This window comes from Scyliorhinus canicula, chromosome 14 (assembly GCF_902713615.1).
Source record: "Scyliorhinus canicula chromosome 14, sScyCan1.1, whole genome shotgun sequence".
In the NCBI taxonomy this organism is placed as follows: domain Eukaryota; kingdom Metazoa; phylum Chordata; class Chondrichthyes; order Carcharhiniformes; family Scyliorhinidae; genus Scyliorhinus; species Scyliorhinus canicula.
In genome coordinates, this window is record NC_052159.1 from 16,087,342 (window position 1) to 16,113,039 (window position 25,698).

Consider the following 25,698-nt stretch of genomic DNA (forward strand, 5'->3'; position numbering starts at 1 on the left):
CCCGGGCCCCTGCGCCCGGCCTGCGCGCCTCTCTGCCCCCGCTATCAGCCGCTCCGATCAGCCCACCGGCACCACTAACCCCGCCCCCAGCCACCACGTGGGTCCTGCGGGCGCCGCCATCTTGGGGCCCCGACTCCACATGCGGGTCCTGGGCGCCACCATATTGGGGCCCCGACCCCACGTGCGGGTCCTGGACGCCGCCATCTTGGGGCCCCGACTCCACGTGCGGATCCTGGGCGCCACCATCCTGGACTGGAACACAAGGTCCTGCCAGCACCCACTCGGCCGACGACGACGATGGATCTTCTCCACGGCTCGCGGCCATTCAGCTCGACCAGTCACGTCCACGCACGCTCGCCAAGACGAGGACGCAAATCCACCTCAACGGGCACGAGACGGGCTGCCTGCTGGACTCCAGGAGCACGGAAAGCTTCGTACACCCTGACACAGGAAGACACTGCGCGCTCCCTGTCCACCCTGTAAAACACAAAATCGGGTTAGCCTCAGGTTCGCACTCCATCCGCATCACCGGGTGCTGCATCGCGGACCTCACGGTCCAAGGGAATGTTTTTAAAAATTATAAACTCCTTATCCTCCCCGACCTTTGCGCACCGGCACTCCTAGGACTGGACTTCCAGTGCAACCTGCAGAGCTTGACCTTCCAATTCGGCGGCCCTATACCCCCCTCACTGTCTGCAGCCTCGCGTCCCTCAAAGTGGACCCCCCCTCCTTGTTTGCTAATCTCACCCCCGATTGCAAACCCATCGCGACCCGGAGCAGACGGTACAGCGCCCAGGACCGGACCTTCATCAGGTCCGAGGTCCATAGGCTGCTGACGGATGGGGTCATCAAGGCCAGCAACAGTCCCTGGCGAGCCCAAGTGCTGGTGGTCCGGAGAAAAACCGGATGGTCATCGACAATAGCCAGACCATCAACCGGTTTACGCAACTGGACGCGTATCCTCTCCCCCATATTTCCGCCAGGGTAAACGAGATTGCGAAATACAAAGTCTTCTCCACGGTGGACCTCAAGTCCGCTTATCACCAGCTCCCCATCCGCGCAAGTGACCGCAAGTACACCGCGTTCGAGGCTGATGAGCGCCTCTACCACTTCCTCAGGGTTCCATTCGGTGTCACAAATGGGGTCTCGGTCTTCCAACGCGAGATGGACCGAATGGTCGACAAGTACGGATTACAGGCTACCTTCCCGTATCTCGATAATGTCATCATCTGCGGCCACGACCAGCAGGACCATGACACCTACTTCCGAAAATTCCTCCAAACCGCAAAACTCCTTAACCTAACTTACAATAAGGATAAGTGCGTGTTTAGCACCGACCGTCTAGCCATCCTCGGCTACGTAGTGCGTAACGGAGTGATAGGCCCCGACCCCGAACACATGCGCCCCCTGATGGAACTCCCTCTCCCCAATACCCTCAAATCGCTTAAATGCTGCCTGGGTTTCATCGCTTACTACGCCCAATGGGTTCCCAATTACGCCGACAAGGCCCGTCCCCTCATTCAGTCCACTACCTTCCCGCCGTCGTCAGAGGCCTGCCAGACCTTTAGCCACATCAAAGCGGACATTGCAACGGCCACGATGCGCGCCATCAACGAGTCCCTCCCCTTCCAGGTCGAGAGCGACTCATCAGAAGTAGCTCTGGCGGCCACCCGGAACCAAGCGGGCAGACCCATGGCCTTCTTCTCCAGAACCCTCCAGGCTTCCGAACTCCGCCACGCCTCAGTGGAAAAGGAAGCCCAGGCCATAGTCGAAGCTGTGCGACATTGGAGGCACTATTTGGCCGGCAGGAAGTTTACCCTCCTCACAGACCAACGGTCAGCAGCCTTCATGTTCGATAATGCAGAGAGGGGCAAGATTAAGAACGACAAGATCTTGCGGTGGCGGATCGAGTTGTCCATGTACAACTACGATATCTTGTATCATCCTGGGAAGCTCAATGAGCCTCCTGATGCCCTGTCCCGCGGTACCTGCGCCAGCGCGCAGATAGACCGCCTCCGCTCCCTCCACGCGGACCTCTGCCATCCAGGGGTGACCCGCTTCTATCATTTCATAAAGACCCGCAACCTGCCCTACTCCATCGAGGAAGTCAGAACAGTAACCCGTGACTGCCACATCTGCGCAGAGTGCAAACCGCACTTCTACCACCCTGAGCGCGCGCATCTGATCAAAGCACCCGCCCCTTTGAACGTCTCAGCATCGACTTCCCTCTAACAACCGCAACATTTACTTTCTGACGGTGATCGATGAATACTCCCGCTTCCCCTTCGCCATTCCCTGCCCCGACATGACCACATCGACCGTCATTAAGGCCCTCCTCTCCATTTTCTCCCTGTTCGGCTACCCCGCGTACATACATAGCGATCGGGGGTCCTCATTTATGAGCCACGAGCTGCGTCAATTCCTGCTCAGCAGGGGCATTGCCTCTAGCAGGACGACCAGCTATAACCCCCGGGGTAACGGACAGGTCGAGCAGGAGAATGGTACCATCTGGAAGACCATACTACTGGCCCTCTGGTCCAGAGATCTCCCTATTTCCCGATGTCAAGAGGTTATCCCCGATGCCCTACATTCTATCCGCTCCCTCCTCTGTACCACAACTAACCAAACACCTCATGAACGTCTTCTGGTTTTCCCCAGGAAGTCGTCCTCCGGATCCCCTCTCCCGACGTGGCTGGCCGCCCCCATCTTGCTCCGGAAGCATGTGCGGGTGCACAAGTCCGACCCGTTGGTGGAACAAGTCCAGTTACTCCACGCTAACCCGCAGTATGCGTATGTGGAGTACCCCGACGGTCGGCAGGACACGGTCTCCCTTCGGGACCTTGCACCTACCGGCATGTGGCCTCCCCCCCCCTTCACCACAGACCCCCCCCCCGCCCCTTTTCCCCCAGCGCCCCACCCTGGCCACCCCTTCCTCATCCATGGCGTCTCCACCACCAGCCCAGGGTACGGAGACAGTTCAAGGACCATCGCTCCCGGAGTCGAGGACATCAGCTGAACCACCACCATCGGCTGAACCAACGTCACCAACTCCACTGCAGCGATCTGCCAGGATGTCACGGGCAACGAAAAGGCTGATCGAGTCCATTTAACTTCAACACCACCATGGACCTTGTATGGACACTATGTACTGTTGCGAAATGTCTGGGCCAGTGGGAAGCCAAGGATACATTTTTTTTGTTCTCTTACTACTCATATCACCAGTTCTCCCCCCCCCCCCCCCCCCCGTCTTCTTTCTCCGCAAGGGGTGAATGTGGTGGTATGATTAGCATAGCTGCCTGCCATTGGTGCAGAACACCGGCTTACCATTGGCCCTGGTCAGTCATGTGCCTCTCGACCAGTTGGTTGAGACCAGTCATGTGACAACCCCCCGATTGGTTGAGAGGCTGAGTTAACTCTGCCTCCAGGGCGGGGTATAAATACCCAGTACACCCGCCGGTCATGCTTCTACTGTAGTCGACCGCAGGGCTAACATCTAGTAGATTAAAGCCATACTTTTGTCCTGCAACTCGTCTCGCGTTCAACTGATGGTACATCACAAGGTTGAAATGGGGGGTTGGTTCAGTCAGCAGAGCAAAGGCAATATTTTTAACCAGCAAACTGCAACTTAATTTCCCGCAGGTTCTGGATGTTCGCCCCGATGCATTCAAATGTCGGTCACCAAGACACAGCAATGATTCTCCAGAATGGCCAAGCAAACATCTTCATGCCATTGGCACCAAAGTTCCACGGTCATCAAAGCCAGCGGAAAAAGGCAGGATTTTTAACCTGCAAATTGCGGCCTCATTTCCCAGTTTTGAAAAACAGTTTTCCGGTTTCCAGGCTACAGTTCGACCAGACATCGCGTTGCCAGCAGGCCATGGCAACCGTACTCCATAGCGACCCTCTGGCCCAAAGTGACAGTCAGGGGCGCAGCGGGTGTCTGGTGTTTCAGCAGGAGGCGTCATAACTTCCCTGGGATCATTGAAAACATCAAATCTATAGACCATGGCCGGGATTCTCCGACCCTGCGCCGGGTCTGATTCTCCTGGCAAGGGGCATAGCACTGGACCACCTTCTCAATGTCAGAGTCTATCCCAGGCCCCAAACGTTGCTGCAGGTGAGTATCATCATTTTGGACACCCCGTGGTGTCCACTGTGGAGGTCTTGCAACAATGGTGCGTGTCTGCATTCCAGATGATCACCCACATAACAAGACGTCGTCCTCCACACTACGCTCTGGGAGATTCGTCATGTAAGCCCGCAGGTCGTCAGGCAAGGCTCCGAGTGGGGCCCCAACGGAACCATGTGCAGGATCCGGGATAACTGCTGGTCCTTCTGGGTCCACTCTCTGAGCAGCCGTGACCAGTGAGGAGTCCATGAAGTGAAAGGACGCTACAACGTCCATGGCCAAGGCAGGGGCCAGCAGATCCGTGGAGAGGGGCAGGCGGCTCAATGCATCAGCATGCGGGATTAGTGCCCGGGTGGCGTTCCAATGTATATTCATAAGCTGCCAAGAGAAACACCCACCACTGGACCCAGGCGGACACGATCGGGGGAAATCACACAATCCTCCTTGAATGGTCGAGCAGGGATTTGTGGTCCACGTAAATCGAGAACGCGTGGCAGTAGACGTATTGGTGGACCTTCCACACTCTGAATACGACAACCGCGCCCTCCGTCTCGATCTCAGTATAAGAGCATAGTTACGCTCGACGCCGGCAACTGTGCGAGACACGAAAATGAACGGCTGCTCTGATCAGTCTGGCATCTGGTGTGCGAGAAGGACCCCCACACCGTAAGGGGAAGCATCGCAAGTGAGGACTAGCACCTTTGCAGGATCTAAGTGTTGTGAGCAGCTTCTTGGAGGACAACCGCCAATTAACCTCCTGGTGCAATAAAAATGCAGCGCCGCCATATTCAGACCGGAGGACTCCTGCTAGGTTGTCCACGTGCTGCCTGTCTGAGGCCCCGGTGACGAGGACGTTGCCCAGGCGCACGACCACGTTGGCCAGGCCCACAGGATATTGTCCATCACTCACTGGTAAATCGGGCAGGCCAATGGAACTCCGAACTGTAACCAGGTGTATTCGTATAACCCTCGGTGGGTGGTGACGGTGCCAAACTTCCGGGAGCCCGGGTCAAGGACCAGCTGCAAATCTGCATTGCTCATGTTGACTTTTGCGAATGTCTTGGTGCCGTTCAGCTTGGCGTACAGGTCCTCGATGTGCAGGACCGGGTAACGGTCGAGATGAGAAACCCAGTTTGTCATCTTGTAGTCTCCACACAGACACACAAATCCGGTTGGTTTTAACACCGGGACTACTGGCACAGTCCAGTCTGCCAAGTGGATGGGTCGGATAATGCCCAGGCGGTCCAAGCAATCCAAATCCACATCGACCTTGGTACAAGATGGGGGCAAAAGTAGCGGGGGACTGATTTGTTGTCACTGCGCCTATTATGGTGCCGAGGCCTTGGCAAAGACTCCTGTGAATATTGCCAGCACTACTTCCGGGCCGGGGGGGTACATTCGGCAAACACACTGCCAATTCAACTTTAAATGGCGTAGCCAGTCATGACCCAATAAGCTGGGTCTCCCACCGTGGACAACCACAAAGGATGAGAATGCCAACTGGTCCCCATACTTCACGACCATTGAAGGCACTACCTAAATAACCACGGGCTGCCCCTGTATACATAGCCAACCATGTATCGACAGGCCAAGGTCTGGAGACTGTACCGGACCATGGCAAACATCCAGCAAGCAATGGCCGAGACCACCGCTCCGTGTCGAGCCCTATTTCAATCGGGTGTCCATTGATCTTCGGTGCTATTCACATTGGTCTGACCCTGGGAGCTGTAACAGTGTAAATGCCGCTATGAGTCTTCCTGGTCCTCAACATAATATGCCTGGCCTCTGGAGGGGCGGTTGGCAGGGAACGGTGCCTTCACAAGCCCGCCTGGGGTCCCCGGCCCCGGTTGCAGCATCCGGCTTGCTGCTTTCAGCCGCCATCTTGGTGTTCTTGGGGGGAGTCGCCCCGGATGCATCATGACAACGGCCTCTGATCCTGCAGCGGGTCCCACCTTGTGGAGGCTCGCACCCCTCGGATCCGGTCGTGGCCAATCGGCCGTTGCTCCGACAACCGAGGTTCAAGCCTGCAAGGCCCTGAATCTGCGCTCTCCTGGGAAATGGCGATGTCTATCGCCCGTTAGAGGGTCAAGCGAGTCACTGTTAGCAGTTTACGCCGGGTGTCGGCGTCGTGAATCCCACAAATGAAACGTTCCCTCAGCGATTCGGCACAGCGTCCCCAATGTCACAGGATGCGGCGAGTGTTCTCAAGCGCGCCAAAAAGTCACCATTGGATTCTCCTTGGGCCTGCGACGCCGTGTGGAAATGGAACTGGTGGACCATTATCGGGGGCTGCGGGTTCAGATGTGCCTCGACCAGGGCAATCAACGTGGCAAAGAGCTCAGGAGTCCGGCCTGTCCAGGTGGGTGAGGGTTTTATTAGCGCAGAGGTCGGCTCTCCACATGCGGTCAGTAGTGTAACAGTTTGTCGCTCATCGTCAACAACGGCATTGGACCGAAAAATACTGTGACTGCTCAACGAACTGGATCCATTCATCAGTACTTGTATCAAACTGTTCCGATGTGCGACACCTCTCCGGTTGAAGTGGAGGCCTCTCCGGGCCTCAACCAAGTGGTTCGGTGGGATAGTGCACAGTTGCTGTGGCAGCTCCCCTTCCTCCTCACCGCCAGTGTAGAATCCAACGGAAGAGATACAGGAACGCACAATAGGATAGAAATGAACTAAGGTGTATTTAGATATACACAAAAACACTAGGCTGACAACCTCTTTCCCAGAAGGGCCACCCTCCTCGATCTGCACCCAGTTCAGGGTGTATATTGTTATGGGCCAGGGTGTAGAAAACTCCAAAGTGTATCATGGAATTCACCTGACCTACAACTGTTTATTGAACTTGGCTAGGATGAGCACAAGAGCCTGCCTTTCAGATGTTATTCAACAGAGTTCTTCGACGCTTTTAATCAAAAAACAAACTTTATTCGAAGAATTTAGTTAACATTTGTATAAACACACACAGCAAGAATTTTATCAACTAAAAACATAAAGACCCCACACAGCTACAATAATCTATGTGTAACCCTTAATGAATTCCCACTTAACTGTTCCAATTCAATAACAAAATCCAAGTAAAACCAGAAAGCCCTTTTCAAAGGCGTGGGCCAGCACACGGCATTCTTACTGGTATAAGACTCGCTATTGATACTCTGTTCCCCTTTTCAAACAGCAGGTTTGAATTCCTTCCAAGAAGCTATTATCTCTTTTAAGTTATCAAGCAGTCCGGAAACAGCTTTTAAAATGAAGATAGAGAGACACTTCTTTCCAGCTGTGCAGTTCAAAACCAGTCCAAACCCAAAGCGAAAGTAAAAATTCACAGAGCCACAGCCCAGCTCCACCCACACAATGACATCACTGAAGCCAGGTGATAAGACAAAAATATTTCTTAAAGGGACATTCCCATGACAATATACTGTGAAGTTCCCCTTTGTTAAGGGCAAACCCCACCTCGAATTACCGGGAGAGTTCATACTCAAGAGGTAAATGTGGGGAATCTGATGGAGTGTAGTCTGCACCTCCCCCCCCCCCCCCCCCGCCCCCCAGAGGGGTTGTCACAGTAACACTAGACAAGACCATACTCACTGCTTGAAGGCAGGGAGGTAGCTGTATATGGCAATGCCGCTGAGGTTGTAGATGAATGGTAGGTGTTTTTGGATATCCTTTGTAGACCAGCTACTGAAGAAACTATTCAACAAGCCTTGGTCTCCACCTAAATGTATAGAAAAGACATGAAAATTGCTACAGTAGCAAACGGCCGTGAGGCAAAAAGAAATTCTAGAACCTCCAATAACAAAATACTGAACACTATTGGACAAGTGGTAGAATTTGTTTCCTTCATTTTACATAATTATCTGGTCAAAAATTGGGACTCATTAAAAGATTAATTTTTTTTTTAAATATCTAGATGAACAAAAAAGTATTTGCACACAGGCAACAGTTTTCAGAAAGGAGATCATGATAAATAGATAAGTTATTTGAGGAACACAACAGTCAGCCATTCAGCCGCCTCCTGCCTGCCCCGCCCCATTCAGCCCCCTCCTGCCTGGCCCACCCCATTCAGTGCACCCCTCCCGCCTGCTCCACCCCATTCAGCCCCCCTCCTGCCTGCCCCACCCGATTCAGCCCCCTCCCGTCTTCCCCACCCTATTCAGCCCCCTCCTGCCAGCCCACATCATTCAGCCCCCTCCCGCCTGCCCCGCCCCATTCAGCCCCCTCCCGTCTGCCCCACCCCATTCAGCCCCCTCCTGCCAGCCCCACCCCATTCAGCGCCCTCCTGCCTGCCCCGCCCCATTCAGCCCCCTCCTGCCTGCCCTGCCCCATTCAGCCCCCTCCCGCCTGCCCCACCCGATTCAGCCCCCTCCTGCCTGCCCCGCCCCATTCAGCTCCCTCCTGCCTGCCCCGCCCCATTCAGCCCCCTCCTGCCTGCCCCGCCCCATTCAGCCCCCTCCTGTCTTCCCCACCCCATTCAGCCCCCTCCTGCCAGCCCCACCCCATTCAGCCCCCTCCTGCCTGCCCCACCCCATTCAGCGCCCTCCCGTCTTCCCCACCCCATTCAGGCCCCTCCCGCCTGCCCCGCCCCATTCAGCCCCCTCCTGTCTGCCCCACCCGATTCAGCCCCCTCCTGCCAGCCTTGCCACATGCAGCCTCCTCCTGCCTGCCCCGCCCCATTCAGCCCCCTCCTGCCTGCCCCGCCCCATTCAGCCCCCTCCTGCCAGCCCCGCCCCATTCAGCCCCCTCCTGCCTGCCCTGCCCCATTCAGCCCGCTCCTGCCTGCCCCGCCCCATTCATCCCCCTCCTGCCTGCCCCACCCCATTCAGCCCCCTCCTGCCTGCCCCACCTGATTCAGCCCCCTCCTGCCTGCCCCGCCCCATTCAGCCCCCTCCTGCCTGCCCCGCCCCATTCAGCCCCATCCTGCTTGCCCCGCCCCATTCAGCCCCCTCCAGTCTTACCCACCCGATTCAGCCCCCTCCTGCCTGCCCCACCCCATTCAGCCCCCTCCTGCCTGCCCCGCCCCATTCAGCCCCCTCCTGCCAGCCCTGCCCCATTCAGCCCCCTCCTGCCTGCCCCACCCCATTCAGCCCCCTCCTGCCTTCCCCGCCCCATTCAGCGCCCCCCCTCCTGCCAGCCCTGCCCCATTCAGCCCCCTCCTGCCAGCCCCGCCCCATTTAGCACCCCCCTCCTGCCAGCCCCGCCCCATTCAGCCCCCTCCTGCCAGCCCCGCCCCATTCAGGTCCCTCCTGCCAGCCCCGCCCCATTCAGCACCCCCCCCCCCTCCTGCCAGCCCTGCCTCATTCAGCCCCCTCCCACCTGCCCCACCCCATTCAGGCCCCTCCTGCCTACCCAACCCATTCAGCCCCCTCCTGCCAGCCCCACCCCATTCAGCCCCCCCCTGCCAGCCCTGCCTCATTCAGCCCCCTCCTGCCAGCCCTGCCTCATTCAGCCCCCTCCTGCCAGCCCTGCCTCATTCAGCCCCCTCCCGCCTGCAACACACCATTCAGCACCCTCCCGTCTGCCCCACCCCATTCAGGCCCCACCCCATTCAGCCCCCTCCTGCCTGCTCTGCCCCATTAAGCCCCCTCCTGCCTACCCCACCCATTCAGCCCCGTCCCGTCTGCCCGGTCCAGTGAGCCAATTAGATCACAGCTGATCTCTCTGGATTCCACATACCTGCCCTTGTTCCTAATCACGCAGCGATGGCCAATAGCATAAATGGCAATAGCATTGGTTGTGGTGTACATAGATGTCTTGACAAGATGCCAAGGCAGAACAATGATGTCAGACGTCTTATAAATAATCTCATTTACAATGGGAAAACCATGAGCAAACACATTGCTCAAGTGGGAGGATAAGTTAGGAACAACCACATGGCAAAAAGACTGCATAATAAGGAATTCTGCATTTATGTAGAACCTTCCACAGCCTCAATGCATCTCAAAGCACTCAACAGCCAATTAAGTACTTTAGAAAAGGTGTGTGGAACTCCAGCACCCAATGCATAAGCCCACTGCAAGAATAAAGCCACACCAGGACATCGGTTTTATATGTTGGTCGAGGGATAAATGTTGGCAAGGACACCAGGGAGAATTGCTCAACTCTCCTTCAGATAGTGCTGTGTAATGGTTAATGCTTACCCAAGAGGATGTCTCAATTTTAAAACGCTACACTGTGCTGAAATGTCAGCCTGGATTAGTATGTTCAAGTCTCCGGAGCAGGACTTGAACCCACAACCTTCTGACTCAAAGACAATGAACGAAGGATAAAAATGTCATTCCACGTTTGGGCCCCAAATCAATTCTCAATCCAGTTGAGTGCACCATAGCAACACAACAGGAGAGGGGTCTTTCTAATCTCTGTCTTGCCATCAACCAAAGTATGCAGAGCAAAACCTGCAGGCAAAACTATTCTGGACAGATTAAAAAATCCTCTTTGCCCCTGGCTGACGGGACCCTAAACTATGTCTATTCTACCTCATGCAGTACTGCCCTCACCCCTTCTCCTCCAACCCAGAACTATGAAAAGGTTCCCCATGTCCTCACTTTCCATCCCACCAGCCTCATTATTCAGCTAATCATCCTCAACCATTTCCACCACCTCCTGCGTGATTCTGAAAAACATATTTTCCTTCCCCCCCCCCCCCCCCCCCCCCCCTCAGCCCTCCAAAGGGACTATTATCTCCACAATACCCTGGTACCCTGGTCTAATCCCGTCACCCCCAACAAACCCTCTCCTTCCCACAGATGTCAGTGCAGGAGATGAAACATTTGTTCTTTAACCCCATCCCTTCTCAGTGTACAAAGGCCACAAATACTCCCCCTGGGTGAGCATTGATTTATTTGTACTTTCGGTCGTGGATTTGTACTGCGTTCGTGGGTTTCTTCTATATTGCAGAGACCAAACACTGACTGGGTGATCACTTTGTGGAACATATTCCATCCATATGCATGACTCGGAACTTCCAGTCACTTCAATCCTCTGCCCTGCTCCCACTCCACCCTCAACCTCCTGCAGTGTTCCACTCAAGTTCAATATCAACTCGGGGAATAACAGCTCATCTTTAACTGGATGTTCGAGCCATATCTTCAAGCACTGTATTGTCTTTTAGGAAGGGAAATGCATTATTTGGACACTTGGGAGGATGTTTTTTGTCATATAGGTCACCTTTGGACTGGGAGCAAGCATGCCTTTTACAAGAGATCACCTGATTGGCATAATACTGGAAGGGAGAAGGGTAGTGTGCTCGTTTGCATTGTAATTACTTTAATTGATGGAGGGTCGGGGGGGGGGGGGGGGGGGGGGCTGTTTAAAAGCAAAGGCCCAGGGATTTACTAGAAGTCACCTGACGGAGATAAGCTTTAAAAGTTTTGACTTGCCTTTTTTTGAACTCAGTTGGGAATGAACGGACAGGGAGAAAAGGTGCCAGTTCACGCTCTCTTTGCTTTATCTGAAATAGAGTGGTTATCAGTATCCAACAAAGAATCCTCATCTCACTGGACCTTGTCTGTGTTTGGGAACTGGAGAAGCTGAATTAATCTCGCTATATTACAGCTGAAACTCCAGTGGTGAGAACCTCCAAAACATCTAGTGGGACAAGCGATCAGCTCAGATCGACAGCATCAAAACCCTGCAAGGTTTATTTTTTTCATAAAGTCTTTCTTCAACTACCCATCTGTCTGCCCTTCATGTGCGCGTTGGGCAACTTTAACAGGGATCGATAGTTACAATTTCAGATTACAAATTGTGCGTTAAGCGGTTCTTGCAATTTGTTTTTGTTTTTTTATCTTGTTTTATAATGAATCAATCATTCTGTGCTTATTGAAAATAAAAAACCTGGTTCAAGCCTCTTTTATTCTGGGTCTCATGGTAGAGAAGGTTAATCAGCGGCGATTACAGTGAGCAAATTAAATTTCTATGGTACGACCGGTTGATAATGTTTCAGATAAACAATCAACGGACTCCATTTCCCTCTCTTCTTCAAGACCTGTTCAGTGTTTCCAACACTTTTGTTTTTATTTCAAAATTAGGTTGCTCAGCAAGTTCAAAGCCCTTGCACAAAGTTTAACATGAAACGATCATCTCCTTAAGACCAGCGATGGAAATGTAAGAAATTAAAGGCTCATAATGGATGTTTTTTTTTAATTAGTTCACTTCTAATGTGGGTCAGAATTTGTTGCCCATTCTTAATTGCCCTAGACTCACATGTAGGGCAGACCTAGTAAGGATGGCAGATGTGTCCCTAAAGAACAGGAGTGAAACAGCTGTTTTTACAAAAACAGATGATAGTTTCAAGGTTGCTATGACGGAGACTATAATAATAATCTTTGAAAATGAAAATCGCTTATTGTCACGAGTAGGCTTCAATGAAGTTACTGTGAAAAGCCCCTAGTTGCCACATTCCGGCGCCTGTCCGGGGAGGCCAGTACGGGAATTGAACCGTGCTGCTGGCCTGCCTTGGTCTGCTTTAAAAGCCAGCGATTTAGCCCAGTGTGCTAAACCAGCCCCTTTGTTGTCACAAGTAGGCTTACGTTAAGACTGCAATGAAGTTACTGTGAAAAGCCCCTCGTCGCCACATTCCGGCGCCTGTTCAGGTACACCGAGGGAGAATTCAGAATGTCCGAATTACCTAACAGCACGTCTTTCGGGATTTGTGGGAGGAAACCGGAGCACCCGGAGGAAACTCATGCAGACACGGGGAGAACGTGCAGACTCCGCAAAGACAGTGACCCAGCAGGGAATCGAACCTGGGACCCTTGTTCTGTGAAGCCACAGTGCTATCCACTGTGCTACCGTGACTAGCTTCCAATTGCAGATTTTTTTCAATTAACTGAATTTATTAATTAATTGCAAATTCCACGGGCTGGCACGCTGGGATCTGAACCCAGATCACCAGACCTTTAGGCTGGATCTCTGAATTATGGTCTAGTGGCATGACAACGACACCACCATCTCCCTTGATGACCATTTCAGACAGAGGCAATGTAAAGGGGAGTTTCATCCTGTATCCGGCATCCAAAGCTTGTTACCAAAATAAATTTGGCGGCACGTTGGCACAGTGGTTAGCACTGCTGCCTCACAGCTCCAGGCATCCGGATTTAGTTCCAGCCTCGGGTGACGTGTGGAGTTTGGACTTTCTCCCCTGCTTGGATTTCCTCCGGGTGCTCCGGTTTCCTCCCACAGTCCAAAGATGTGAAGGTTAGGTAGATTGGCCATGCTTAATTGTCCCTTATTGTTCAAAAGGTTAAGTCGTGTGACAGGGATAGTGTAGAGGAGTGAGCTTAAGTCAGGTGCTCTTTCCAAGGGCCGGATAGCCTCCCTCTGCACTGTAAATTCTATGATTCTGTGCTCAAGTCCTGGAATGGGACTTCAACACTTCTGACTCCAAGATGAGACATAGGCAGGAGCCAACAGGCAACTGCAGCAAGTTCAGACTGGGGCATTGGTTTTTGTGAAAATCTGCTCAGCATATCATAGAATTTACAGTGCAGAAGCAGGCCATTCAGCCCATCGGGTTTGCACCAACCCTTGGCAAGAGCACCCTCTTTAAGTTCAGACCTCCACCCTATCCTCGGAACCCAGCACCCTATTTAAGTTCAGACCTCCACCCTATCCTCGGAACCCCAACCTAACCTTCTTGGACACTAAGGGCAATTTAGCATGGCCAATCTACCTAACCAACACATCTTTGGACTGCGGGAGGAAACCGAAGCACCCGGAGGAAACCCACGCAGACGCGGGGCGAACGTGCAGACTCCGCACAGACAGTGACCCAAGCCGGGAATCAAACCCAAGTCCCAGGCGCTGTGAAGCAACAGTGATAATCACTGTGCTACCGTGCCACCCCATGGATTACAACCTCCAATCTGTGAAGGAGGAAGGCATCGCTGGCAGCAAAGTACAAATCTCCGTGTTTAAATCGCGCCTGTGGATATCAAAGGTTGCTGCCCAATTTACTCAGCCATAATGCTGAGCGCCATTAGCCTGGCTGTTATCCTCATCATAAAATGGGGTCCAATACTTCAAACACTGCTTTGGACAAGCCAGACTGGAGTCATCCCTTCAGGTCCTGTCCCTTTAACGACGCTAAAGTCTAGATGAGCGAGACTCAATGAGATGGGAATAAGACTTACCATCAAAACTACCATTGTCAGTGGCAAACTGCAGTAACTTATCGTAGGTTTCAATGGAAGGCCTGTATACAAACACCCCAGTATTGAAGCAGTCTGGCCAGCCAGGATCTGGGGCAGCAGAGAGCTCTTCTCTTTCAAAGAGGTCATCGATGTTATTACATACCTGTAAAATTATGTTAAAAAACAGAGAGAGAGAGAAAGAAAAAGTGAGAGACAGAGAGAGGCTTGGAGGGAGAACTTGAAGGTAAAATGCTTAAACGTGACTAACTGCACTACAACATTACTCTGATGGAATAAACACTTTGCAGTAAAATAAATTACAACCTCACCACTCCAGAATATTTGGGAGCAATTCATTTCTGGAATTTGGAATTTTCAAGATTATAAAATAAAGGTTAGAATATCTAAACACAAATATGTGAACTGGAAAACAACCATCAAACAGTGACAACATTATAACATAAGGCTAAAAATTGTTTTAACTATCCAAATATTATATCTTCCATGTTATTGCTCCCAAAATACTGCACTAAAATGACCCAAGTCTGCTCACAAAATGTCCAAACAACTGGTGCTTCTGAGCACTATTTTCAGACTGGAGAGATTATCATGTGGATTAAAATAATTCATCTCTTCAGTTGAGAGCCTAAGGAACGTTTGTACAACAATTGGTGACCCTGCATCGCTGCAGTGTTCAGGATTTTACTACTTGGATACTTATTACTTTCAAACTGTCAAAATGTTCTTTTGAAGACATTACCAGTGCAGTAGATAACGGGGAGCCAATGGATGGGGTATATCTGGATTTCCAGAAAGCCTTTGACAAGGTGCCACACAAAAGGTTGCTGCATAAGATAAAGATGCATGGCGTTAAGGGTAAAGTAGTAGCATGGATAGAGGACTGGTTAATTAATAGAAAGCAAAGTGTGGGGATTAATGGGTGTTTCTCTGGTTGGCAATCAGTAGCTAGTGGCGTCCCTCAGGGATCAGTGTTGGGCCCACAATTGTTCACAATTTACATAGCTGATTTGGAGTTGCAACCAAGTGTAACATGTCCAAGTTTGCAGATGACACCAAGATGAGTGGTAAAGCAAAAAGTGCAGAGGATACTGGAAATCTGCAGAGGGATTTGGATAGGTTAAGTGAATGGGCTAGGGTCTGGCAGATGGAACACAATGTTGACAAATGTGAGTTAATCATTTTGGTAGGAATAACAGCAAACGGGTTTATTATTTAAATGATAAAATATTAAAATATGCTGCAGTGCAGAGGGATCTGGGTGTCCTAGTGCATGAGTCGCAAAAGGTTGGTTTAAAGGTGCAATAGGTGATTAAGAAGACGACTGGAGTTTTGTCCTTCATTGCTAGAGGAATGGAATTTAAGACTAGGGAGGTTATCCTGCAATTATATAAGATGTTAGTGAGGCCACACCTGGAGTATTGTGTTCAGTTTTGGTCTCCTTATCTGAGAAATGACGTATTGGCGCTGGAGGGTGTGCAGAGGAGATTCACTAGGTTAATCCCAGAGCTGAAGGGGTTGGATTACGAGCAGAGGTTGAGTAGACTGGGACTGTATTCGTTGGAATTTGGTAGGATGTGGGGGGGATCTTATAGAAACATATAAAATTATGAAGTGAATAGATAGGATAGATGTGGGCAGGTTGTTTCCACTGGTGGGTGAAAGCAGAACTAGGGGGCATAGCTTAAAATAAGGAGTAGAAGATTTAGGACTGAGTTTAGGAGGAACTTTTTCACCCAAAGAGTTGCGAATCTATGGTATTCCCTGCCCAGTGAAGCAGTTGAGGCTCCTTCATTAAATGTTTCCAAGATAATGACGGATAGTTTTTTCGAGGGGCCAGGTGGCCTACTCCTGCTTCTTGTTATGTTCTTATATAAACTTTCCAAAGCAGACATTCCCCTGATCCACGCCTGGAATAATATATTGATGGTTCCCACAGACATGGGAAAGGGATAGAGCCACTGACCTCAGGAATCTGTCCCACAGGAATGTATCCTGCCAGCATTTCCTGGGATTTCGCCAATGGAGCCGGACTGTGCCTGTTGGCTCACCATAGCTATTCCAGTGAGATCAGGACAGCATTCCTGGCACTCCTCCACCTCATCCCAGCTTTTTTTTATCAACGCGAGCTTGATGCTCCAGCCAAACCTGCGGGCTATGGCTTATCCCTGTGTCACATCCCTCAAATGACTGGAGATTTACCAAAGACATTAGGCTCAAGTGAGATTTTGATTCAAACTCTACAACCTCTCCAGAACATTTGAAAAACCAATCAGGGCCAAACTGTCAATATCCAACAGCAGCCAAAAGGCGCTGGTCTCAGAGAACTGTTCTAATTCCCCATAGACATGCTCCCTAAGAGCCACTGGTAAAGCTTAACCTTGGGTGAAATGCACCTAAGGCAATGGGAAGAGGAAGGAACACAAGAGGATTAATGTTTTCCTCAATGATCCACATTCCTTTAACACTCAGCCCGCTGTCATGTGACTACTCATTCCATTGATTGGGATTCCTCTTCTCGTCAACATTGTCAACGTTCTGATGTTCTGTTTGTGGACCTTTCTCTTTGACCCCAGCTTCTCAATTGTTGGACCAACCCCAACACTGGAGTACACATCATGCAATATTAATGTCTTCTTTCCCACCATCTCCGCCCCCCCTCCCCCTCCAGCCCATTCGCTAATCTCACCGCCCCTGCTGCTGCACTTTGCACGAAGGGTAAGCCAGAACTCACCAAAGTGTCAGCGTCCATGAACACACACTTTGAATACTGAACGAGGCACCAGCAGTGTATTTTGGTAAACGTCACACCGAGTTCTGGTCTCGTCAACAGGGCCAAGTGGGCGGTGTCACCACTGTCCAGGACATTAACCTCGATGACCTCGTCAAATAGACGCTCAAGGACACTCCTGGATTTTGTACAAAGGGAAAAGCAAAGGGAGTCAGTGAACGCTGGCATTGCAGTGGATCAACAGATGCTAATATTGACTTGGAACTGGGATGAGCAAGTGAGGCGGGGGGTTGGGGGGGGAGGGGGTGGGGGGGTGGTGATGTAAAGTTAATCACTTCAAAGCAGATGAAACAACTGCCCGGCCCTGAATGTTAAGTGTTGAGAATGAAGCGCTACCTCCTTTCAACTGCTGCTCTCCATGAATCAATCAAATGCGAGCTTGCCGACTTTGTGCAAGAGAACTTTTGTTCACTACTGCATAGACCCAACATTTCAGGATTCCTCAGAGAATCATAGAATCCCTACAGTGCAGAAGGAGGCCATTTGGCCCATTGAGTCTACACCGACCTTCTGAAAGAGCACCCTAACTCGGCACACTCCCCCACCCTACACCTATAACTCTCTAATCCCACCTAACCTTTGGACACTACGGGCAATTTGGTATGACCAATCCACCTAACCTAAGGATTAGGTGGGGTTACTGGGTTACGAGCATAGCGTGGAGGTGTGGGCTTAAGTAGGGTGCTCTTTCAGGGGCAGCACGGTGGCGCAGTGAGTAGCACTGCTGCCTCATGGCACTGAGGTCCCAGGTTCGATCCCGGCTCTGGGTCACTGTCTGTGTGGAGTTTGCGCATTCTCCCTGTGTTTGTGTGGGTTTCATCCCACGACCCCAAGATGTGCAGGGTAGGTGGATTGGCCACGCTAGATTGCCCCTTAATAGGAAAAAATGAATTGGGTACACTAAATTTGTCAAAAAAAAACATAGGGTGCTCTTTCAAGAGTCAGTATAGACTCGAAGGATCAAATAGCCTCCTTCTGCACTGTAAATTCTAATGATTCTATCTTTGGACTGTGGGAGGAAACCAGAGCACCTGGAGCAAACCCATGCAGACACAGGGAGAACGTATACAAAGTACACACAGACATCCACCCAAGGCCAGAATTGAACCCGGGTCCCTGGTGCTGTGAGGCAGCACTGTGCCACTGTGACGCTCATACTGGGAAGCATTCGGCAGAATCACTCCAGTAATCTAGGTTACACATGCTATCCCAATCGGAGCTGCATAATCTGCAGTGTTACGTGTAGCGTCCGAACAGAGAGATCATGCAGAATAATAATAATCGCTTATTATCACAGGTGCTGTGAAAAGCCCCTAGTCGCCACATTCCGGCGCCTGTTTGGGGAGGCTGGTATGGAATTGAACCCGCGCAGGGTTCAATTGTTTTGCATTACAAGCCAGCTATTTAGCCCACTGTGCTAAACCAGCCCCTTGAATGGTCAGATGCAAAATAGGGGTCTATTGTGCACGCAACAACTAACTCCGCTAACCAAAGGATCTCCCGCCCCAATCTACACTCAGGTCGGGGGGGTTTTAGACTACGTGGGCGCCCCTCGTCAAAGGGGAAGCCCCGCCCCGTTACCGAGGGAAGTTCATATTCAGTATCGGTCACGGGGAACCGGATGGGAGAGATCAGCCATGATCTTATTGAATGGCGGAGCAGGCTCGAAGGGCTGAATTGACGACTTCTGCTCCTAATTCCTATGTACCTATGAAATATGAATGGAGGAAGAGTCAATCTATTAAGATTCGGTTTAATGGCCAACTCATCCCTGGTGGCACAGAAATAGGGCAACTGAGCAATAAGGGAGAAAACAAGAGAATGCATAATAATTTACCAAGATAAATGTCACACTCGTGAATTCAGTCAGAAACTCATCAAATATTTGTCAAATCGTGGGTTTCCAAAGCAAAGATTAAAATTTGTAGCTCAACGAGGAGATCAGATTCTCTGGTGACTTAACAGATGTGATGTGACACTGGGGCATAAAGATAAGGGAAGTACGTGTGCAGAAAGCTACCTTATCACAGAGAGGACACCAGCAAGAGAGAGATAGTTAGCTCAGCATCGCGAGGCTGGGGAGGGGAGGAAAGCAGCAAGAGAGCAAGCATAAACTCGATGGACCGAATGGCCTCTTGTATCCTCTATCTGTACATACCCTTGATACTATGAATCTTCAGCTTCTCTTGATTTTATAAATCCATTTGTCTCCTCAATTTAAACCACTTCTCATTTCAAACGAGCAAGACTCGGAGAAGCTGAGCTTCAGAAATGAAAGGTCCAACTTGTGAATCTGCTGCCTGTGGAATTTTCTCAGTGAGTGTCATCATCGCGACACCTACCTTCATGGGATCTGGACGTCGCCGGCTGGACCAGCATTTTGAATCACACGCAGGCCAGAAAAGGCAAGTACGGCAAAGTTCAACCAACAATGGTTTCATGGTCATCATTAGACTTTGTATTCCAATTTTTTATTGGATACACCACGGGGTGGGATTCGAACCCAAGTCCCCTGGATTACTAGCCCAGTGACAATAGCACTGCACCACTGCTCCCTCTACATCTGGGTAACCCAGGTTTTCTGGCATGTCAGACGATGGGCAGCACAATGACACAGTGATTAGCACTGCTGCACCCACAGCTTCAGGGACCTTGGTTCAATTCCGGCCTTGGGTCACTGTCTGTGCGGAGTCTCCACGTTCTCCCAGTGTCTGCGTGGGTTTCCTCCGGGTGCTCCGGTTTCCTCCCACAAGTCCAAAGATGTGTAATGATTTGTCCATTAGCGTCCAGTTATGTGTTCCCCACCTACCGTGACATCTGAACTTCACAGGACTTCTCTCATCGCACCAGTACCCAACATAGTGCATGTTTCCAAAAAGAAAAACAACTCCGGAATACCACAGACCCTCAAATAAGGATGGACTTCACAGCAGTGAACAGATAAAAAAGATTTGCACTGACATTTGGTTGGAAATTGTGAATAACTCTCATGAGGACAACGGGGGGAATCACTGATTGGTCTCCTCATGCCCATGGGCATCACAGAGTACATGTTCCCATGGTGAGCGGGAGGAGGCCCATCTAGCTGGGGCTCATTGAGGGACCTGTAAACTCAGCTCCCAGACCGGGAGCAGACGTTCCCGATATCGTTGGGCTGTGTGTGGCACAGTCGCGGCTTTATTTTCAGTTTAAAATGAACAAATTCATCCTTTTATTCCTTGCCTCCAAGAATTATGAGAGAAATTGTGCATTTGCCGCTTGATATTTAGAGAAATTCTTTGCCTCACTGCAATATTCTCCCCAGCCCTCCTAAAGACACCAACATTTGGTCAGAATTAAGATCCACGGACACTGGAAAACATCAAGTAACTCATCTAAAATGAGTCACCATTGCAGCTGAGCAGATACCAACAGACCATTTCAAAACGAAGGGAGGAAGGTGGGACAATGTCCTTACTGAAGCCGAGCATTCAGGCAAAACTGTTAACTTTGATGAGCTGGATGAAGCGTCTGGATGCCCACCAAAGTATGTCCCCCAACGGGCCTTGGGTTTTCTCAATTCACAAAAGAGGACACAGCAAGCACCGGCACCACATTCTGAACCTCTCCCCGAAGCCCGGCATCATTGCCATTAATGACTGGGGGGGGGGGGGGGGGGGGGGGGGGGGGGGGGGGGGGGAGAGCTTGCGAGCAATCGTTAAAAATGGCGACAACGTATCCATCAAGCTTCCGATGATGAGGATAGATTGGGACTGTTCTCCTTGGAGAGAAGGCGGCTGAGAGGAGATTTGATAAAGATGTTCAAAATCATGAGAAAGCCGGGCAGAGTAAATGGGGAGAAACTATTCCTGCTCATGAAAGGGTCGAGAACGAAAGAGCACACATTTGAAGTGATTTGCAAAAAATGTGATAAGAAAACTCTTTTTCACACTGCGAGTGCTTTGGTTCTGGAACGCACTGCCTGGAAATGTGGTGGAGGAAGGTTCAATCGAGGCATTCAAGCGTGCATTAATAATAATAATAATAATAATCTTGATCATTGTCACAAGTAGGCTTACATTAACACTGCAATGAAGTTACTGTGAAATTCCCCTAGTCGCCACATTCCGGCGCCTGTTCGGGTATACAGAGGGAGAATTCAGAATGTCCAATTCACCTAACAGCACGTCTTTAGCGACCTGTGGGAGGAAACCGGTGCACCCGGAGGAAAGCCACGCAGAGAAGGGGAGAATGTGCAGACTCTGCACAGACAGTGACCCAAGCCGGGAATCGAACCTGAGATTCTGGTGCTGTGCTACCATGCCGCCCCTGAATAGAAACAATGTGCATGGTATGAAGAAAAGGCAGAGGAGTGGCACTAACTCACGATGCTTGTTCAGAGAGCTAGTGCAGACACGATGTGCCAAATGAGCTCCTCTGCGCCGTAATAATTCTGTGCATCATTCTTCCGAGTCCAAATGTTTTAAAAATGAGACAGGGTGAGGGCTGAGAAAACTGTGCATTCCTGATCCCACTACCTCATGTGGTAGCCCTGCCCATGTGTCCAAAGATCTGCAGGTCACAAATCGACCTGTCCAGTCACATGAAGACCCACGGCAAAAACCCGCAACCCTGAATAGACGTCATACACATAAAGGGACAGTTGACAAATAGAAACAAGATGGAGGAAATCCAAGGATTCATTAAATCAAGAGCACTCCTGTGGTAGCAGAGCACCAGAATTATCTTTCAAAAAAAAAGGTTACCGTTCTCTAATTTAAGACGTTTGGTTTCAGTTATGGTTCATCTTCTGAACAGAACCCCCAACTAATTCTTCTTGGTTAACCTGTCTCTTTCGGTGGACATTACATTCAATTCATGGTGCCCCATTTCACACACTGGAGGAGATCTTGCAATACAGCAGATCAAACATACAAAGAACAGAGTTCTGTGCACACAAGCAAAACAACAAGCAAACAAAAAAAACAAAACAACCTCCCTTGGAAGGATGCAAACCCATCAACATGGTCACGAAACCCAACAATGGTGAAAATGATTGATGAGTGAAAATTGTCCTCATTTTGAAATATTGAACACGAATAAAACAGAACCTTACCTCATATTTCTGGAGACCTGTGGCGTAAATAGAGCAACTATCCGTCGAGTGGTCTTGTGATTTCTCAGCGATTGACAGAGCACCAGAGCACCCCTGCAGTAAACATCGTTGGTAGCCAGAGTCACAAATGCTTGGTCTGTTACTACTATAACGGAGACAAATTAAAGACAAATTAAATAACCTTTCCCTCACACGTTGCATCCAATAACAGGCCGAGGGAATAAAAACTCCAACTTCATGTTCTGATGAGGGATCGGGACAGTAAACAGAGGGCCAATGTGAGAGGTGATTTGTCTTCAAACAGATTTGCTCGTCTTTTTGTCTCCCAAATAAAGCAGGTGAACATTTTCCACATTTCTTTTCATTTCTAAGCAGTTTTACTTACCAACATCCAGGTTAGAAACAGTGCAACTAAATTAGACATATCAAGATATGAAATGGAGACATAGGCCATTCGATAAGGTCACGACTGCTTTTTCAGGTCCACATTCCCATCTTTCACTAGAAAGACGGAGGCTGAGGGGACACCCGATTGTGGTCGACAAAATTATGAGAGGCACAGACAGGGTGGATAGTCAGAGGCTTTTCTTCCCCCCAAGGGTAGAAGTGTCAATTACAAGGGGGCACAGGTTCAAGGGGAGAGGGGGAAAGTTTAAGGGAGATGTGCGGGGTACGTTTTTCATGCAGAGAATGGTGGGTGCCTGAAACGCGCTGCCAGAGGATGTGTTGGAAGCAGGCACATTAGCAACATTTAAGAGGCATCTGGATGGGTACATGAATAGGGAGGAAATTCTACCGGGCAGCACGGTAGCATTGTGGATAGCACAACTGCTTCACAGCTCCAGGGTCCCAGGTTCGATTCCGGCTTGGGTCACTGTCTGTGCGGAGTCTGTGCATCCTCCCCGTGTGTGCGTGGGTTTCCTCCGGGTGCTCCGGTTTCCTCCCACAGTCCAAAGATGTACAGGTTAGGTAGATTGGGCCTGATAAATTGTCCTTAGTGTCCAAAATTGCCCTTAGTGTTGGGTGGGGCTACTGGGTTATGGGGATAGGGTGGAGGTGTTGACCTTGGGTAGGGTGCTCTTTCCAAGAGCAGGTGCAGACTCGATGGGCCAAATGGCCTCCTTCTGCACTGTAAATTCTATGAAATAGCGGGGATATGGACTAAGCTAAGGGCAGAGGTTGTTTTTTGATTAGGGCATCATGATCGGCACAGGCTTGGAGGGCCGAAGGGTCTGTTCCTGTGCTGTAGTTTTCTTTGTTCTTATCCAGAAAACCTTTGATTGCCTTGCCTAATAGGACTCTCGTTACCTCCGCCTTAAAGATGTTCAATGACGCCCGCCTCCAACATCTTGAGACAGAGTTCCAAAGCCACAGGACTCTGAAGAAACCAATTCTCTTGATATCTGTTCTATAAGAGTGACTCCTAATTTCAAAACAGTGCCCCGAGTTCAGGACTCACCCAAAATAGGAAACATCCTTTTCACGACCACCTTATCGTCAAAGCCATTCAGTACTTTATTCAAGTCACTCCCCCTCTCTTTGAAACTCCAGTGGAAATAAACCCAGTCCAACCTATCCTCATCAGATGACCCCCTCATTCCAGGTATCAATCGAGGAAACGTCCTCCCAACCACCTCCAGTGCATTTACATCTGTCCTTAAATAAGGAGACCAAAGCGACACACACTTTGAGATGCAGTCTCACCAATGCCCTGTGAAGCGCAACATCTCTACAACTAGAACATAGAACATAGAACATAGAACGATACAGCGCAGTACAGGCCCTTCGGCCCTCGATGTTGCACCGACATGGAAAAAATCTAAAGGCCATCTAACCTACACTATGCCCTTATCATCCATATGCTTATCCAATAAATTTTTAAATGCCCTCAATGTTGGCGTGTTCACTACTGTTGCAGGTAGGGCATTCCACGGCCTCACCACTCTTTGCGTAAAAAACCCACCTCTGACCTCTGTCCTATATCTATTACCCCTCAATTTAAGGCTATGTCCCCTCGTGCTAGCCACGTCCATCCGCGGGAGAAGGCTCTCGCTGTCCACCCTATCTAACCCTCTGATCATTTTGTATGCCTCTATTAAGTCACCTCTTAACCTTCTTCTCTCTAACGAAAACAACCTCAAGTCCATCAGCCTTTCCTCATAAGATTTTCCCTCCATACCAGGCAACATCCTGGTAAATCTCCTCTGTACCCGTTCCAAAGCTTCCACGTCCTTCCTATAATGAGGCGACCAGAACTGTACGCAATACTCCAAATGCGGCCGTACTAGAGTTTTGTACAACTGCAACATGACCTCATGGCTCCGGAACTCAATCCCTCTACCAATAAAGGCCAACACACCATAGGCCTTCTTCACAACCCTATCAACCTGGGTGGCAACTTTCAGGGATCTATGTACATGGACACCGAGATCCCTCTGCTCATCCACACTACCAAGAATTTTACCATTAGCCAAATATTCCGCATTCCTGTTATTCTTTCCAAAGTGAATCACCTCACACTTCTCCACATTAAACTCCATTTGCCACCTCTCAGCCCAGCTCTGCAGCTTATCTATGTCCCTCTGTAACCTGCAACATCCTTCCGCACTGTCTACAACTCCACCGACTTTAGTGTCGTCTGCAAATTTACTCACCCATCCTTCTGCGCCCTCCTCTAGGTCATTTATAAAAATGACAAACAGCAACGGCCCCAGAACAGATCCTTGTGGTACGCCACTCGTAACTGAACTCCATTCTGAACATTTCCCATCAACTACCACTCTCTGTCTTCTTTCAACTAGCCAATTTCTGATCCACATCTCTAGATCACCCTCAATCCCCAGCCTCCGTATTTTCTGCAATAGCCGACCGTGGGGAACCTTATCAAACGCTTTACTGAAATCCATATACACCACATCAACTGCTCTACCCTCATCTACCTGTTCAGTCACCTTCTCAAAGAACTCGATAAGGTTTGTGAGGCATGACCTACCCTTCACAAAACCATGCTGACTATCCCTAATCATATTATTCCTATCTAGATGATTATAAATCGTATCTTTTATAATCCTCTCCAAGACTTTACCCACCACAGACGTTAGGCTCACCGGCCTATAGTTACCGGGGTTATCTCTACTCCCCTTCTTGAACAAAGGGACCACATTTGCTATCCTCAAACTGCTGAGATTATGACAAACACAACCGACCTTGTCTTCATCAGATACTCCCACACCAACAGTCTACTTACGTTCTGCTGCACTTACAGATTTACCACCTGTAGGTGTTCAAATGCGCAATAATTAAGTAGCCCAGTGAATTTGAAGGGAAGCTAGATACATACACGATGAAGGAGCATAAATACATGTGACTGGGGTTCATAAATTGATAGATTAGTACACCATAGGAGGCGGCCATGTAGCCAGTGAAAACTGAAGTTTCAAAGTGAAAACCTGCCTTTTTTGTTCTTGTGATGAATGGAACAAAATTGTACATAAATTGTATTACGTATCAGGTGCAGCAATATTTTTCTAAA

At 50.1% G+C, this 25,698-nt stretch overlaps 1 protein-coding gene across 22 annotated transcripts in view; it reads right to left on the minus strand.

Annotated features, from left to right (window-relative positions):
• The window catches only part of LOC119977548 (glycogenin-1-like), a 164,299-nt gene that overhangs the window by 67,587 nt on the left and 71,014 nt on the right, over positions 1 to 25,698 (minus strand). For all 22 annotated transcript variants that reach the window (XR_005463214.1, XR_005463213.1, XR_005463216.1 and 19 more), the window contains exons 2-5: positions 22,167 to 22,311; positions 17,015 to 17,189; positions 14,263 to 14,425; positions 7,721 to 7,847 (exon numbers count right to left, since the gene is read on the minus strand). Coding sequence is in view for 18 of the 22 variants with exons in the window: in XM_038818606.1 (XP_038674534.1) it covers positions 7,721 to 7,847; positions 14,263 to 14,425; positions 17,015 to 17,189; positions 22,167 to 22,311 (610 nt within the window). In the remaining 4 variants the exon portion in view is untranslated. The remainder of the gene's footprint in view (positions 1 to 7,720; positions 7,848 to 14,262; positions 14,426 to 17,014; positions 17,190 to 22,166; positions 22,312 to 25,698) is intronic.